Below are 17,615 nucleotides of genomic sequence, written 5' to 3' on the forward strand. Positions count from 1 at the left end.
CGCCCCACCTTTGGTTTGTGCCCCGAACACATTTATATACACTATATGCAAGGGTTATTTTGAGAAACATTCAGGGTACAAAAACATTGAACAGAGTGTCCTCAAAGCGTTTGTTAACAGAAATTTATATTGTTTTGTACATTGCATATTTTCTCTTATAGGAAATTGTTTGTGGCATCTCGGCTTACTGTTGAAACTAGCTTTTTTGCTGCTGTGCATATGTTTCTTGGCATATTCTCAGGTTTGTATAGTCTTCTCAGTTTATAGTTTATAATATTTTAAAGTTCAAGTCTGCTAAAGTGTGTGAGAAGAGCTAGAGCCTTGTTTTAAGCTTCATTTTTTAATGACTGTAATAAAAGTGTCACTCTGTAGTTGACTGCTCTGTGGTGGAGTTCTTTTGAGACCCTACCCACTTTGTTACTACTGTTTTTGTTGTAAGAGCAATTTTAAGCTCTTCCTCTGGCAATTGTTCAAGATCCATTTTACTTGACTGTGATCAATCAAACGTTTATTGAATGTCTCTTCTGAGACATACTCTAAGCGATGATCAAAATTCTCCTGACAGAATTTGCAGCTTAGTTTGTGCATTATTCATTGCACCACACTCTAACTTGATTTTTCTGTAAATGAGCAAAGTAAATTCGAGACAGTTAATAAAATGAACCTGGGTGCAGAGGGTTGGTGATGTCTTGTGTGTTTAATTTAAAAGATTTTGGTCATTTTTATACTTCTGACCTTATATCCTTTATTTTGATGGTTGAGATTTTCTGTAGATTTAGCAGAATGGCAGTCTGTTATCTGCTGGTTAAATCCATCAGGCAGACATTTTACTTGGGCAGCATGAAACTCAGAATAAAATAGTTTAATTTGAATATCTATAGTTTTGACATAAACTGCAGTTGGCTCATGGTGCTACTTTTTGCATCATGCTGTGTCAAGTGTAAATGCCCGCTAGGTATGTTTTGTTATATGTGGATTGGGGTGCAAGATAATTCTGCAGGGCTATTGGAGGAGGGGTTGTTAGGCCTTTTGTACTTATTTTCATACTTAGAAGTAAATACAAGTAAAAACATTTTTGTTTCTGCCTGGCATCCAGTTTTCTTTTTCATGTGAGATAAATAAAATAATAAAACAGTGGACAAATGTATAAAGAAATAGGTACCAACAAATACCCAACATTCTGTGAGTACATTCAAATGGAAAGAAAGTGAAGTTGATCCATTATTAAATAGTGAGAATAAGAAAACTTCCCCAGCTCTGGGTCACTGTTTACTCCAGGACAAGAAAAAAAAAAAGAAAAAGCATACAGCTCAGGTCAGCCCACTGTCTTCTCAAAATGTCAGTACTCAATAAAACCTCTTTATTGGTGACATAATAAATAAATTTCAACTAGAAGTAAAATCTTAATTTACAAATACATTTATATATAGATATTCTTCATATATGTGGTCTCTAAGGTCATGTTTATATTTAGTAAATCCATACCTTTTATGTCATACATCTGCTCATATCTATATGTGTGTGTGTGTATATGTATAATCCAGAAGGCTTTATTTTGCAATTTTTGGTAAGAATGAATCTACATTGTCTGCAGAATAGATTTCAATTCAGCTCTGTTTTATGTGCAGTTGAAGTTGTGGTTAAATGGATATGGTTGTATTTTGTTAAAGTAATGAAATTCTTCTCACATAAAGATTCAGCAGTATCTGAAACATCTTGGTGTTTTCCTTTGGGTTTTGGTAATTATTTTTTCAGTAATCATTTGTTATGCTCTTGCAGAAGGTCCAGTAATGGGACATTCCTTAGTGGAGTGTGCTGGCGTTCTTTAGTCAATATTGAGGATTTGTTCTCTTTGAAGGGCTTCATTAGTGTGCAGGAATGTACCCAAGACTTTTGCCCCTTCATTCCCACATTTTCCTGGCTGTCAGATTAATAAGAGGGTGCCATTCAATAACTGGACAGAGTAAAACTTGAAACTGTGTTTCAAAGGCTAGTAATAGCACTTAGGGATGGCTGATTGGAGTAATTAATCCAGAGGGCTCTTTCAATTCTAATAATTATAGATAATTAAGGACATTTAGAGGAAAATAAATTATATTTTCACCTTAACCATTATTTTGGTTATTGATACCATATTGGCTAAAGCATTTTGTTTTTTTTGTGTCTGACTAGTAAATATGAGCATTTTTCATCTATTAGATTATAACTCCTCAATAAAATGATTTTCTAATTGCTAGTTTTTTGTTTTTTCAAAATTTTGTCGTTTTAGTAGCTTTCATGTGAAGGACAAATAAATTTAGAGAGTTAAATATTTATTGGCCATAGCTAAAATAAATTTATTCTTTAGTGGATTTCACATGAAGCCATATTTTAAAAAGAAATTGAAGAGAAGTTAAAAATGTGCATGGCCTTTGTATAATTCTAGCTCAACAAATATATACATTAGAATAAAATTACAAAGCAAGCATTGATGTGCATTGTCTTAACTGTCTGGATTCCTTTTCGTAGGGTGCATTTGAGAAGATCTTTTCCCTTTGGCCACTTTCCAAATGTTTTGAACTGAAAGGGAATGTGTATGAATGGTGGTTCAGATGGCGGTTAGACCGTTACGTATGTATTTGCTTTGTGATACCTTGCTGTCTCACATTATACTGTTAGAAAATTGTTTGTACTTTTGTCTATTTCTGCTTAGTTTTAGAATAAAGAAACATGTTGAGAGTAAGTTAAAGTGGACTACCCACATACCCTTTTTCATTACATGCATGTCTATCAGCAGGAAAATATTTTCAATGTTGTCTATAAAGTGGCCTCTGACAATTATAATTGATAGATGATTCACACATATCTACCATTCAGAACAGTATTCATGAGCTTCATGATGTGTCCTGAGTTTCATGAGATGTTGATGTTGGGAGGTGTGTATTAGAGAAAGACATACCCCTGAGCTGCCAAATGTTTTCAATCCACTCTCAAATCTAAGATTACTATTACAATGGGATATTAAGCTGTGCAATATAGATTTGTTGATAGACATGCAAAGCAGCAGCATCAATAATGTAGTGGTTTATTCCGTGCACTTAACCTGAAATACCTTTGCCAAAGAAAATGCAAACTGTCTAGCAGAGCACTCAGCCAATGATAATTACTTTACCTTTGCTTTTTTCTTTCTGTTTTCACCATCTTTCAGTATGCTTTCTTGATAACCATTCTGTGCCGTTCCTGGTTCTAACATCTGTGTATTTTCCAGTGTAACTTATTGCGTCTCTAAGCCATATACAGATACAGTGTCCCTGCTAAAGTCTCTTTACATCATCTGCTAGGATGTACTTATCTTAGTCTGTTGGAGCAACTGAAGCAGAACATGAGAGCCTGGTTGGCTCCTGAACAACAAAGCATATTTCTTACAGTTCCAGAGACTGGGAAATCCCAGTTCATGGTGATGGCAGATTTAGTGCTGGGTGAGGGCCATGGGCAACCATGTTCTCACTAGGAGTGTTCCCTGGGGTCTCTTACAAGGCACTAACACCACTCATAAAGGTTGTACCCTTATGTCCCAACCGCTTCCCACCTACCACTTAAAACGCCAGACTCCACATAAGAATTCATTTTCAACATTCAAGAGAGTTTTATTATTTTTGGAGGGGAGGGGGGCTGAACAACTGAGGAATAGGAAAACCCAGTCCATTTCAGTGACAAATCATGTTATTCTTATTTATGTCTTTTTTTTTTTTTAAGAGAAAGCTGTATGTTTTCTGCTCTGCCATGTTGGTTTTTTGTGCATAGTTTCCTTTTAAGCTTACGACTTGGCAGTACTGTTGCTGGGTGTGATTGAAGGGAGCTGTATAAAATGTGTTTTAATGTTTTGGAGAATGTTTAGAAGAGCTTGGTATGTTTCAGTTGTTGAGGTTAGGGATGTAGCTCAGTGGAGCAGTTTGTGTTTCTCATGTGTAAGACCCTGGGTTCAATCCCAACACTGAAAAACATCAGTTGTCTTTCTTCCCTGCCCAAAGTCCTCTGCTGCTGTAGGGGCTTGCTCTCTTGGCTCACACTCACTAGCAGTACTGGCTTTCTTTGACTATCAAAGTTTGCATTAAGGTTTCAGCTCTTCATGGCAACTCTAAAGTCTTAAGCTTCTAGCCCACCTACCTTTATACACACAGTTTTATATAAGCAAGCATTGTTCTAGTGTTGGAGAAGTGCCTCTTCAAAACAACTTTCCTCTCGTTTTCAGGTAGTCTTCCATGGGATGCTGTTTGCTTTCATTTATCTAGCTTTGCAGAGACGTCAAATACTTTCTGAAGGAAAGGGTGAACCTTTGTTTTCAAACAAAATTTCCAACTTCCTATTGTTTATTTCAGTAGTGTCTTTCTTGGTAAGTTTCAAGAAGTAAGTTTCTAATTATCTAAATTTTTAACTGATAGAGAAAATTAACCTTAAAACAAAGAAATATAATTAACTGATTTAAATAAATACTTTAAAACTTTTTCTGTATTTTTTTTCTAAATGGATATAAGTTCTAAATAGAATGCACATGTGAGTTAAGTATGAACACTAGCTGAGTGTGTAGTGAAATAAGAATTTCAAATGTTACAATCAATTTGGGATCAGTTATACCATGTACTCTCTAATGTGAAGAGCCAGCACATCCTGGTGATGACCAGATTCCCAGCTGTGTCCAAATCTCTGTCCTCCCCTTTGCTTTCTCATGCTTAGACAGCTGATCCTCTGAACAAGTGAATGAGGCTACAGAAAGTGTCTAAGGATGCTCCTGATGGCATAGTGAGCTGCCATGTTGTGACAAAGATAACCAAACCTTGTTTCATGTCTGGTGAAGGGTTGGCTGTGCTGTAACCTGACCTGTACATTCTCATTTTAGACCTATTCCATCTGGGCCAGCAGTTGTAAAAACAAAGCCGAGTGTAATGAGCTCCACCCATCTGTTTCTGTGGTACAGGTAATTCTCTATCTCAATTTTTCTCTAGACAGAGTCATGCTGTATAGCCTGTGCTGGCCTCAAACTTATGATCCTCTTGCCTCAGGCTCCCAGGTCATAACATCATGGCGTTCACCATCACACTCAGCTCCCAAGAATTACCTTGATTTCGAGAACTTTTCACTTCAAAGTTTTTATAAGAATACAGTCTTCAGAAGTAAAGAGATGACAGAAAGTTCAAACCCCAGAAAACGCTGGGAAGTTACCTAATCTCTAAGCCTGTCTTTCTTTACAGTAATAGAGATATTAAAGTCACTCTCAAAGGCTTATTATATTTCATGTTTGAAAATTATACAGCCAAGCATTTGTAACTTGGAAAATGTTAATTCCAGGACTAGGCCAATGGCTCAGATTAAATGTTTGCTGTATAAAACATGAAGATGATTCCCACATCATGTAAAAGGCCATGTGTAGCAGATGTGCCTAAAGTCCCAACTCTGGGGCAGCAGAGACTAGAGGGTCCCTGGGGCTTTCTGGCCAGCCTGTCTAGTCAAATTGGTGAGCTCCATGCTCAGTGAGAGACATCTCTCATAAAAAGAAAATGAAGAACAATTGAGCAACACACCCAATTTCAACCTCTATCCTATACACACATACACACACACACACACACACACACACACACACACAATACATAAAACATTTAAATTCTCTGCTCATATTTGCTTTTTTAATATTTACTTTAATTTATTTAATATTATTAATTACCTACTGTGCTAAGTACCATCTTAATAATAAAAGGCTCAGTATTAAACAAGATGACACCTGTCCTCAAGAAATTTATGGTTTAATGGAGATGTGGGTCAGTATACATTGATTCATTCATTTAGCAGTGTTTTGTATTCATTTAATAATCTATTGATTCTGCACCTTAGACAGTCCAGTGATGACCAGATCCAGCACATTTTCTACTCTTACAGAGGGGACAATGCTTTGTAACAAATCATTATAATTACCATATAATTATGAATAGAAGTATCTCATACTTGATGAGAATATGATAAAGGGTGGTATATGACCTACCTGGAAAACAGAGGAATCAGGTTAGGGATCATGGATCATTTCCCTGAGAAAAGAGGGAAGGAACAACTGGGCAGGCCCTATGATGAAAGGGAACATGGCACATTGAAGGAACTTAAAACAGCCCATTGGGACTTGACCTCAGAAAGCCAAGATGCAGAGAAGTGAAGGATAATGCCTGGAAAGGGAGCAGAGTCTGGTGAAGACTCAGATTGGAACTACAAGGCAAAAGATCATAGGGCGTGATCATCAGTGTGGGGACAGTAGGTACAGACTGCTTTGAAAGTGGGGGCGTTCTTCCTAACCTTTGTTGCTGTAAAAGCGAGGAAGGAAATTGTATCTTGAAATCTAAAGGATGAGTAGTCTAGCACAGAAGGGCATGGAGAGTGTTTGGAGTGTCCTCTCCTAGATCCTGAGTGTTCTTCAGTGCAGGGACTGTGGGATTTAGTCTCAGCTTCTGTGTACTAGCACCAAACAGGTGAGAGATTCTCTAGACATGATTGGTAATCAAGTTTCCAAGGCTGTCTTTGAATGGCATTTCTATTGCTTCTGTAGACAACAGCACTACTTACCAATAGCTCTTTGTACAACTTATAAAATGTCATTGCTGTGACTCACAGGATGAGAGGGAACATTAGCACTCATAATATACCAGGCAGAACAATTTGGGGAGAGCAATCGAAGAGGGTGGCTGCAAGAGAATAATACCAACTCTTTTCTACTTACCCACCTCCACATGCTCACTTATCCAAAGTTACTTTTGTTGTAAGAGCCATAGTTTCTCTCTTGTAGAGTGAAGAGTGCATGAGGAATATAAATTAAAGCAAACATTAGTTTTATTGACTGTTGGCTTCTTTTTAAGGATATTTGTTCCACCTCATAAATGTCATCAGCATCTAAGAAATTCATAATCTATAGCAATATCCTTCTGACCATACTGCATGCTTGTTCTTAGATGTGAACAGAGGATATGTGTGTGTGTCTTATGAGAAATTGAAAGAGTGACAGACAGATAAATAGATATAATTAGAGTGCACACATATCTGAGGGAATTTCTGTAAGAATTTAACCATGTAAACAATTCCTGGTGCTTCATTTGAAAATATTTCCCAGTCTAATTCATGAGAAGTTTTTCTTTCCTCATTTCTCTCTCTTTCTTCCACTGTTCTCTCTCCCTCTCTCTGTCTCTCTCTCTCTATCCGTGTCTCTCTGTCTTTCTCTCTCTCTCCCTTCTTCTCATATTTTAAATAGATAGATAGATATAAATAGATAGACAGACAGACAGATACACATACACACACACACACACAGGGGAAGGGGTGCGGGGCGGGGGGGGGGGAGCTAGGAATCAAACTCAAGGTCTGGCAGGCACTAGACAAGCGCATTACCATTGAGTGTACCCCCAGCCTGTGCCAGTCTTTGAATATGAGCTTTGTAGTTTTGCCTGTCAAATTTGATAGGAATTTCCAGCTGTGACTAGCTATAGAACAGGTAATTAACAATAAAGAATGTATAGAAAATTATAATAGTACCCAAGAAGTTTTAATGCTAACCCAATTTTAAACATCATTATATTCACTTGAAGTTAATAATGACTTTCCAGACTTCAACTGTGGTTATTATTTGGTTATTATTTCTTTGACTTTTCTACTTCCCTTATTTATTAAATACATGATAAAGTACAAGGCTTCAATATGACAAAGAGATGTAGTACATTTTGGGAATGGTAGATCCTAGATAGAAATAGAGGAAGTGGCTTGTTTGGTGCTCTTCCTGGATATCTGGTTGCTCAGCCTAAGAGATTGCATGCGTATGCATCCATATTTCTAGCATTTTATGTTACAGCTATGTTACATTGTTAATTATAATAACACATTAAATAGCCACAGCTCTCCCCTTTTTGATCTTCACCTCTAAATGTGTAATGCTTATGCTGTTACCTATGTCTGTTTCTTTAAAGATCTCCAGTGTGTGCCTCAATAAACACCTACATGTTTTCCTATCAATGTTCATATCCACTCTTTAAAGTCGAGCTCCTCCCCATTCGTGTTGATGAAGCAGGTGCAGCTGAGTGCCTTTGCTCAAGCCCCAGAGTTGGCACAGACAGGCCAGGCCGACAGCTCTCGGATGCCATTGCCCCACATGCCCTCAGCTAAATCCTCCCGGAGCGTTTCTTCTGGCCAGATTGTCACATACCTTCTTTCGCTTCCTTAACCCTGCGCTCCCCAGGGCATTCCTACATCCTTTGACAGAGGCTTAGGGTGAACAGCACTCAATCTGAGTTCTGTTCAGAGATTTAAGTGGATGTCCCAAAGATAATGATGAAAGTGCAGTCTCTCTCTTTTTGAAAATGTATAATATCCTGCTCCTTTGGAAGGAAGATGAATTCTAAGGACAGTACTTAATAAACTGGTTATTGGGTATGAGACTATGAATTGGAAGTTTTAAAAATGCACAGCTATTTGCCCTTGTACAAAAGGACACAGGAGAGGGCTGACAGCTAGAAGCCCAGACTAGAGACTGTTTTAGAGTAACAATCCAAAGAGAAAACTACTGCATATGAATGCTGTATTAGATGTCACCTAGCAGGCTTTGCAGAGGCAACCTGATGATATTCATGGCCCTGCTGCTCCCATACACACATGCCTGCCTGTTCAGGAAGGATTGTGTTCATTGGATTTCTGTCACTGTGACAAAATACTCAAGAAAAGCAACTTCAAGGAGGCAAGACGTGCTTTCATTCATGGCTCAATGGTTTCAGTGGAGTGTGTGGGCGCTGGTGCTTCTGGGCAGTGGTATGGCGGGGCACCTTGACATGAATGTGGTCTGTCAAAGCTGCTCACCAGGGTGACCAAGAAGCAGAGCTAGAGAGGAAGATCCAGGGACAGGGTATACTCTTTTTCCTCATTGACTTTCTTCCTCCATCCAGGCCCCAGCAAGTATTATCCCATCCAGCCATGGACTGATCAGTGGGTCAGTCCATTTTAGGGACTCTTCATATCCAAACCACAACAAGGAATTTGAAATATGTAAAGAGAAAGAGTGGCCATGGACCAGGCAGATACTTTATGAATGGAGCCAAAGTGCATCAACTTTACACAGAGTCTTTCAGGGAGCAAAGAGTTAATATGTTCTCTGTTATACATAAAGTAAAACATCTGTCTTACATTACCTCAAATCCACATTACTCTTCATTATACATACAGCTCATGTGTTGAGAAACCCAGCTTGGATGCACTCTAGCCAAAATACCCTGACAATATTTATCAATTCAAAAAATGTATATCAAATTCAAGAATATAAGCAATGAAGTTACCACTTAGACTTCAAATTCTTTTAAATAAATATGTTAAATATATTTACTTTTTTGGGTTTCTCTTATAGATTGTAGCCTTCATCCTGATAAGGAACATCCCTGGATATGCCCGTTCAGTTTACAGTTCATTTTTTGCTTGGTTTGGAAAAATTTCACTAGAGGTCGGTACTCTTAATATTTTGCTTTATCACAAACAGCCAAGTACGTGTGCATGTACATGTATGTGTGTGTGTGTGTGAATGTGCACATCTGATATACTCCTTTTAGATCAGAGTTATGTTCTATGTAGAATTATAACTTTGAACAATCATAAAGCATTTAGGACACTTACAAACCTTATTTACCAAGAGCTGGATATCAGTAACTGTCCGAGCAGCTTCACATTCCTTTAAGCTTTTCAGTTCAACTACGATGCTTGAGTAAGAAGAACAGTAGTAACCAGATAGAAATGAAGTCACACCAGGGAGATTTTGACTTTTTGTTCTTCTCTCTAATTAAATACTGCTGGAATTCAGACCTCTTACGTTTATTGTAGTAAATGTAACTTTTCTATGCCTGGACACTGTGGGAAGATAGTCAAATTCATTACAGTTGGAGCTATAAAAGATACAATTATCTACAAAATCAATTTAGCCATGGGGTTTGAAGCACACTCTGCAGATTCTGAGATTCTTTGTTATTTGAAATAAAATGCTTTCATATAATTCATATTGCAGTTATAACAGATAAGTTTTAGAGTATGAGATCTATGGAGTTACCTTCTTAAATAGGGCGGGTATATTTCCCCAAGTTCCCTGGTCAAGCTTCTGTCATTTTCTGTTGTCTTGGTGAGAAGAGGGTCTGTGTAGGGACAACACAGTGGGCTTCGGGACCAGCATGAGAACCAGGTGGGTCGAAAAAGCCTCCCAGAGTAAAGCATTATCACATATTTAAATTAGGAAGAATTTGTGACTTGGTCATTGATGCTCGGTGCACACTGCACTTTAAATGTTTTGTTTGTTTGTTTTTTCCTAGCTGTTCATCTGTCAGTACCACATCTGGCTGGCAGCAGACACGAGGGGTGTTTTGGTCCTCATTCCTGGAAACCCTACCCTCAACATCATTGTCAGCACTTTTATCTTCGTTTGTGTGGCCCATGAAATCTCTCAAATCACCACTGACCTAGCACAGATCCTTATTCCTAAAGATAACCCGTCTCTCTTCAGAAGGCTGGCCTGTACAGTTGCATTCTTTTGTGGGCTACTCATCTTATCCTCCATTCAAGATCAATCAAGACTCTAGGCTCCTAAAATCTTAACAACAAACTCTCTGGGCTTACTTTGCATCTGCCTGGAGGGGAAAATCATCTGTCTGGAGATATTAATGACTGTGTAAATATAAACATTTGGCAAGGGGACAGTTTTATGATGTCCGTTAAACTCGTGTGACTGTGTATATCAGCACTGTATATATCCAATGTGAAATGCATAAAAACAGTGAACCAGGATGCATCATATAGGAATGCATGTAAGAAAGACTTTCCTACTGGATCTGTGTCTCCGTTCATAAGTGATTATAGTTAACATATGAAGGCAGGGAAATGATTGATTTTCCGGTAAACATATGTAAGTAACTTGATTAGCTTAGTGGTGCCACTGAGTGTTTTGATATTCCCTCAATTTGTAGAGATTGCCCCATCTGCATCTGTACTCACAGAGCTTCCCACCTCACTGAGAACTTAGTACTGAAGTGACTTGCAGTGTTCTTGTCTGTCATATGTGCAATGATGTGGGATGGAAACAGTGTGTCACTAACTCACATGTGTTCATATCCGCTGTGTGTTCCCCGATGGGACTTCCTTCCTCACTGAGGATTCAGGTGTGTATGCCTAAATCTTTGTACATTTTGCCCCTCACAGAGTTGTTCTAAAGCTCTGTGACAAGGTTTTGTCATTGTGGGTGTCACCATTATTCTTAAAAAGGCCAAAGTTTCCTTCCAATCCAGTCTCCTTGTTTCCCTAAGTTATAACAGGATAATAAAACTACCCTGTGGGTCCACTAATGTTAGCTGGCCACTAATTACGTATTGTATATTATTTCCAATGTTTGGAAAGTCCTTTATAGCCATTTTGGTATTGCCTCTTATTCCCTCCTTTTTTTTTTTTTTAAATATTTATCGATCTGAACCTGTACAGCATAGTGAAGTTTCAAGTCCTTTGATTGAAATGTATGACCATAGTAGAATTTTAAGTAAACTGGTGACCTTGGATAATGAATGACTTGTTCGGTTGGTTTTTGTATAAGCTAACTGTTAAAGGTATACATTTATTTATCTGTTGTACAGATCTGATTATGATTTTTAAGGTATGAAAGATTGCACTTATTTGCTTTTATTCCGTGTGTGGTAAGATGTATTTTCTGTTCACAGTGTGTAACAATAAGGAGTAATTTAAACAGTAAATAAACCTTCAGTGGATGCTTATTTTTGTATTGGCAAAATATCAAGCCTTGTGTGTGTGTGTTTTAATTCATTTTTTTATTTGTCCTCTTTATCAAACACTTAATATGTAGGGGTAAATCACCAAGTTCTAGCTGAGAATGAATAATTTAGTTATTAGGGCCTGTGATGGTAATCAGTCTTACAACCAGGAAATTTAAGAATTATGGTTTATTTGTAGTTTTATTTAAAAGTTTTTTAATTCTCAAACCTTATATGCTACTGAAACATTTCCATTAACTGAGAAATATTTATTTGACAGAAATGTGCTTTTCTCTGTTTCTCTGTTCTTCTGCCCTTCCTTAATTTTTTGACATTTCCCAGATAGACAATTGTAATGATTCATTGCTCTGCCTCCTAGACAGCAGCCTTGTAAGCAGAGAATCGTATAGTTATAAATCAAAAACTTCCAAGCACTGTGCTCACATTATTCTTGCTCATGTAGCTTGCCAATGAGCAGAGTGCATTTTAATTTAGCTTGTACGTTTTATCACCTGAAGAAGACTCTTGCTGATGAAGCAATTGAAAGAGAAAGATGACCAGTTCTCTCTGTGGTTTGGAGGCAACTATGTCTTTCAGTAATGATGCCCAAGAGAATGCATAAGTTTTTCTCTTCTATTTGAACTGAAGCCTAAAACTTAAGTAAAAAGCACTTTCTTCATGTCATGCTTTATTGAAGTTGCAAGACTTTTTTAGATAGCATTATACATAAGAATATAATTAAAACATAGTGGGTTTTTTTTATATTTATATTTGAAATCTGTCCTCTTTAACTTGTTTAGCATGTCCTCTAGAGAAGAGGGTATTGCATAAGTTACCACGAAGATGGCATCTGTGTCTGGTAAAAGAATTGTTCTTTCTGCTGTGGTGTAGATACTGACTGTTGCTAGCCATGTCGTTCTCCATAAAGCTGTTTCTGATGCTAATGAATAGAGAACACAATTCCCAAACTCAGATTGTCTCTGGTCAGAATCACATTCAGGAAGCCATCCTCTGCTTCCAAGCTACTTTGCTACTCAATTTTCCCATGACCCTCCTGCTTCTGTGCAAACCTTCCCCTCATGTGTCTTGAGAAAGACTCATTGAAATTTCAGGCTGTGTCCAAGCCCATTACTTATCTCCCTGTGTTAGGCCATGTTGTTTGTTTTTGTGATGGTAGTAAATGATATTGATATGCCACTATTCCATCATAGCATAACACTACAATGTCTTTAATGGATACATTTTTTCCTCCACAAATCCTTTATTTTCTCAAGGCTAGGAAGCTTTTAAACTTGATAAAGTTAACTTTAATAATAGGCATGTTTTTACAGATATTTTAGAGGTAGATGATGGATGGTGATGGTTGGTAGGTAGGTAGGTAGGTAGGTAGGTAGGTAGGTAGGTAGGTAGATACATAGATGCATAGATACATAGATACATAGATTCCACAGAACCCAGGACAGCACTTCATGTAATAGACACTAAATGAGAGTTAATATTATCACAAGTGTTTGTGATTCCTCAGAGAGAACCCCATTTCTGAAAGTTAGTATTTTTGTCAATAAAGCAAATGTTAGAAGAACCAAATTGGCATTTCTGTGTTGTACAATATTAAATTGCTAAGCCCTAATGTTTTTGACATACAGAAATAACCATTTCCCATTGCCCAGCTTAACACCTTTGTTTTTTGATTGTTTTTAGGATCTTGATGGGTTGCTAGTTACCTGAAGATTTTATATTGATAATTATTCCAAAAGTTATAAATACTAAGTTTGGTGGTATTTGGCTTAGTTTTATAAGGATTGATGGAAACTTTAGACATTAATTTTTTAAAGCACTGGTAAATATTTATATTCAATAAAATTTATTCTAGGGTTGTGAGTGATAGGAATATCCATGAAACAGTATAGACAGAAAGCTATTTTTCAAAAGAATTGAGGCTATTTATTATAAAGTCCCCAACAGATTTTGGAGAATAAAAAGGAGATAAATCAACATTTTAAAAGGAAGCTTGGGATTGGTAAGATGGGTCACTGGTAAGATGCTTGCTGCCATCCCTAAGAACCTGAATAGGATCCCTGGGACCCCACACAGTAGGATAGAACTTTCACAAGTTTTCCTCTGACCTCTCTGTATGTGCTAAAGTAGGGGGGGGGGCATGCAGGTGCACAGACACTAAAGACAGGATAATTAAAAGAAAAATAGAAATAATTTTGTGATTATTTAGAAGTATATCATTTCAGTCAAAAATCTTTAAAGCTAATTATTTTTCAAATTCATCCATTTCAATTACTAATGTCTAGTGGTACTTGTATTTTAGAGAATTTCCTAATAATGAAAATGGTTTAAAAGTTTTATCTCATAAAAAATACTGTTCAAAATACACAAACTTTTTTTTAATTCTAGAACTATTACAGATGCATTAATTATCTTAACTTCCCGTGGACAAATTGAGCCTTTTCTGTTTAGCTGATGGTCAAACTCCCCACATCATCACGGTCTCTAAAATATGAATTCTAGCACCTGAAAGGCTATGTCTGTTCTTTCTCCTCCTGCTGCTTTGTTCTCATTCTTCTCCCTTGCCTATCTCTAATTCTTTTAAAAAGGCAAATTTAAACATCTCTGTGAGACCAAATACTTTCTTTTCTTTAAACATCAATCACCTAATCCCATTATCTTATGAGACCCCATTACTTCAGTAAAAGTTGTAACTCCAGAGTCAAGATTTCATCTCTTGTGAACATGGGGTGCTCTTTTAAACTTGGGGTACAGTAGATAAGAGAAAGCCACGGCTATCAGCTAAGAAATTTGGGGGTTATTCTCCCATCTTAAAACAAGATTCTTTTTGTCATGTACACCCAAAGCTGGGTTCTCATTTCTCTTACAGCCCAACCTACTCTTGTCCAGATCAGCAAGAACCTCCACCCTGCTAAATCCCACTGTCGATGCTGTCCTCATCCTCCTTGACCCCCACGTACCTGCCTACATAATACCTCTGCCATTTCTGGGTTTGTTTCCTTCCTGTCGGAGGAGCCATTCCTCCCGTCTTGTTTTATGGGTCATCTTCACACCTTCAACATCTAAACTGCATTTCCCAAAACCCAGTTCTGACCTCTATTCCCACTCCTCAATGCCCCTTACCCAATCACATGACTCCATGACTCGACATACCATCTGTATGCTGAGGACTATGAAGTTTATATTCTACCTGAACTAGAACTCACATGTACATTTGCTTTCTCTGTTCAACTATTTTAAAAGACATCTAACCATTAAAACAACCTGCAAAGCTTCCCTATTATTGGCCACATTAATCACACCTCCCAGGCATTCCCCACCTTGGCAAATGGTAACCGCCTCCCTCCAGAGCAACAAAAATGGGCATTCTTCTCTGATGCCCTTCCTTACTCATACACACCGTGTCTTACAGTCAGGAAAGCTTGTCAGCCTCCTCTGAAAATACATCCATAGTTCAGCTACTTGTCATCACGTCCAGGATGACCACTGTTGCAAAATAGAGTCGGGGTCTGTCCTGGACTACTGTCTGTCTATAGCTCGTTTGGTTTTGTCTGTTCTGTTCTGTTTTAGGTTTCTTCTTGTGGGGTGGGGTGGGTCTGTGCATGTGTATGCGCAAGTGACAGAGCCTCTGGTCTATTCCTCAAGAGCCTTTGTCCTTTGTTTTGAGAGAAACTCAAAACTTCTCACTGGTCTGAAGTTCACCGATGAGGCTACACTAGCCTGTCTCCACCTCTCCTGTTCGAGGGTTATGGGCGTGCACCTCCACCTGAGCTTTGCAGTGTGGGTCCTGGATTTGAATTGTCTCGCTGACTCCCTTAGAGCGTATGTTTCTGAAGACAGCCCGTTTCCTTTTCATTCACTGCTGTGTCCAGCTGCTGTACCACGTAGCACGTGGGTTGCTGAGGTCATGGCTCAGTCAATACTGCAAAATCACACCAAGTACTCACCCTATTTTTATCATGAGGCAGTTCAGAAAATGTTTCTCTTAGGGACAGAGACGAAGGGCTGAAGTGATGCTTTAGTTGGCTTCTATGGTGTTAATTACAGTGCTCTAATATTTTGAACTGGTAAGGAGTTTGCATTAGCATGGGATCCTTTGTCTTCCCAATGGCAAACTGCAGCAAGAGCTGAGCACGGGCTTCCCCGCAGTGGACAGCTTCCTTCCCCTGTGCTTACTACCATTCCCTATTTTGTCATGGCCTTTTATTGTTGCTTCGTACAGGAGGAAATCATTTCTTTGAACTTAAATATCCATCAGAAGTAAAAATAAATAAATAAATAAAATTGAATTTTTATGAAAACCAAAAATATTCTCCAATGTTCAATCAGAAAAATGACTGTCAAGGAATACTACTTTAAAGACCACTATGGCTGGGCGGTGGTGGTGCACGCCTTTATTTCCAGCACTTGGGAGGCAGAGGCAGGTGGATCTCAGAGTTCGAAGCCAGCCTGGTCTACAGACTGAGTTCCAAGACAGTCAGGGATACACAGACAAACCCTGCCTTGAAAAATCAAAAAATAAATAAATAAACAAACAAACTAAGGACAGGGCCAAAACAGGGAAATGCCTATGCAAATGCAAGGTAAATAGATCAATGAACTGTATAAAAAAAGTGCCTGAAAATAAGTCTTAATTTTAGATAAAAAATATTTTAAAACATCTAGTTAACATTGTGAAATCCATATGTACATATATAACAAGTGAAAGACAACATCAAAACATTTTACACATTAATTATAACAAAAATTACATGCCAAAAATGAGCTTTTGAAAACATAAAGTTAACAGAAAATACTTTTATATCCCTCAACATAGTAAGATGGAATGAAACCTTACAAGGAAAGCTTTGTGAATGATAGAATTTGTGCCATTTTCTTTGGTAGTTCATCCAAGTGCAGACATCAACAATATGAGCTGGTTCATCTTATCTGCTCGTTTTCAGTGGGTGTTCTCATGTAATCAAGTGGTTCAAAACCCTTCTAGTATCTGGCTCCTTAGAAGGCAATTGCTTATTAATGAGCTGGGTTAATAGAATCTTAAATGTTTCATATAGGTGAATATTAACAGTTACTAACTAGTCGGTATGATTATAGAGTGTGTGGACTTGTGAAGTGAAATTGAAATGAATGATGACATGCAAAGACATAAAACTTAAGTCCATTTTAGTTTGGTGGTTTCCTGGTAATATGATTTGATCCTTCTCTGTTGTTCGAGGGAATAATTCAGGAGAAAGTCACGACGGATGTTCTTGGTGCAGTGAACTAGAACTAAGCACCCACCACTTCTTTTTGCCTCCTTCCCTCTCCTCTTACTTAAGTCCTACTCGTTTGCAGAGAAACACCCATGGAGAAATGTTGAGTTGAAATCATGGTCCAGCAGTTGCAAATAGCCCATCTATGTATGAGACCTGGGGCAGGACTCCTTCAGAGGGCACCATTTAAAATTGAAATCATAAAGAGGTTGTATGTACCTGGACCAAAATGGTCAGTAAATGTCTTTAAATAGAATAATGAGAAAGGATAAGACTTACATAATTGGATATTTAATCATATTATTAAATTGCAATTATGTCAGTGTGAAGAAATGAAAAAATATGAAGATCAATGTAAAAGGTGAGTGTATTAAAAGGACATTCAAATACAGTAATGAGTTTACATTAGGTGGTCTTCTCATTGCGAAGATGAAATACTTGACAACGGCTGCTTTCTAAAGAAAGAAAGTATTTATCCTGACTCATGGTTGGAGAGTTTAGTAGTCCATAGCAGATAAGGCATGGTGGCAGGAGCAGGTGCAGCTGGTTACAGCGAATC

The 17,615-nt window shown here is 37.8% G+C and overlaps 1 protein-coding gene across 2 annotated transcripts in view; it reads left to right on the forward strand.

Annotated features, from left to right (window-relative positions):
* Casd1 (CAS1 domain containing 1) overlaps positions 1-11,812 on the forward strand; it is a 43,413-nt gene extending 31,601 nt beyond the window's left edge. Inside the window, exons 13-18 of one of the 2 annotated variants that reach the window (XM_052719678.1) lie at positions 162-241; positions 2,509-2,610; positions 4,232-4,372; positions 4,877-4,954; positions 9,398-9,490; positions 10,344-11,812. In XM_052719678.1, the coding sequence (XP_052575638.1) occupies positions 162-241; positions 2,509-2,610; positions 4,232-4,372; positions 4,877-4,954; positions 9,398-9,490; positions 10,344-10,610 (761 nt within the window). In that variant the 3' untranslated portion in view covers positions 10,611-11,812. The remainder of the gene's footprint in view (positions 1-161; positions 242-2,508; positions 2,611-4,231; positions 4,373-4,876; positions 4,955-9,397; positions 9,491-10,343) is intronic. The other variant, XM_052719679.1, reaches the window with a different exon arrangement.
* Positions 11,813-17,615: the final 5,803 nt, after the last annotated feature.

This window comes from Peromyscus californicus, unplaced genomic scaffold (genome assembly GCF_007827085.1).
Source record: "Peromyscus californicus insignis strain IS unplaced genomic scaffold, ASM782708v3 Scaffold_6__1_contigs__length_162567912, whole genome shotgun sequence".
Lineage (NCBI taxonomy): Eukaryota > Metazoa > Chordata > Mammalia > Rodentia > Cricetidae > Peromyscus > Peromyscus californicus.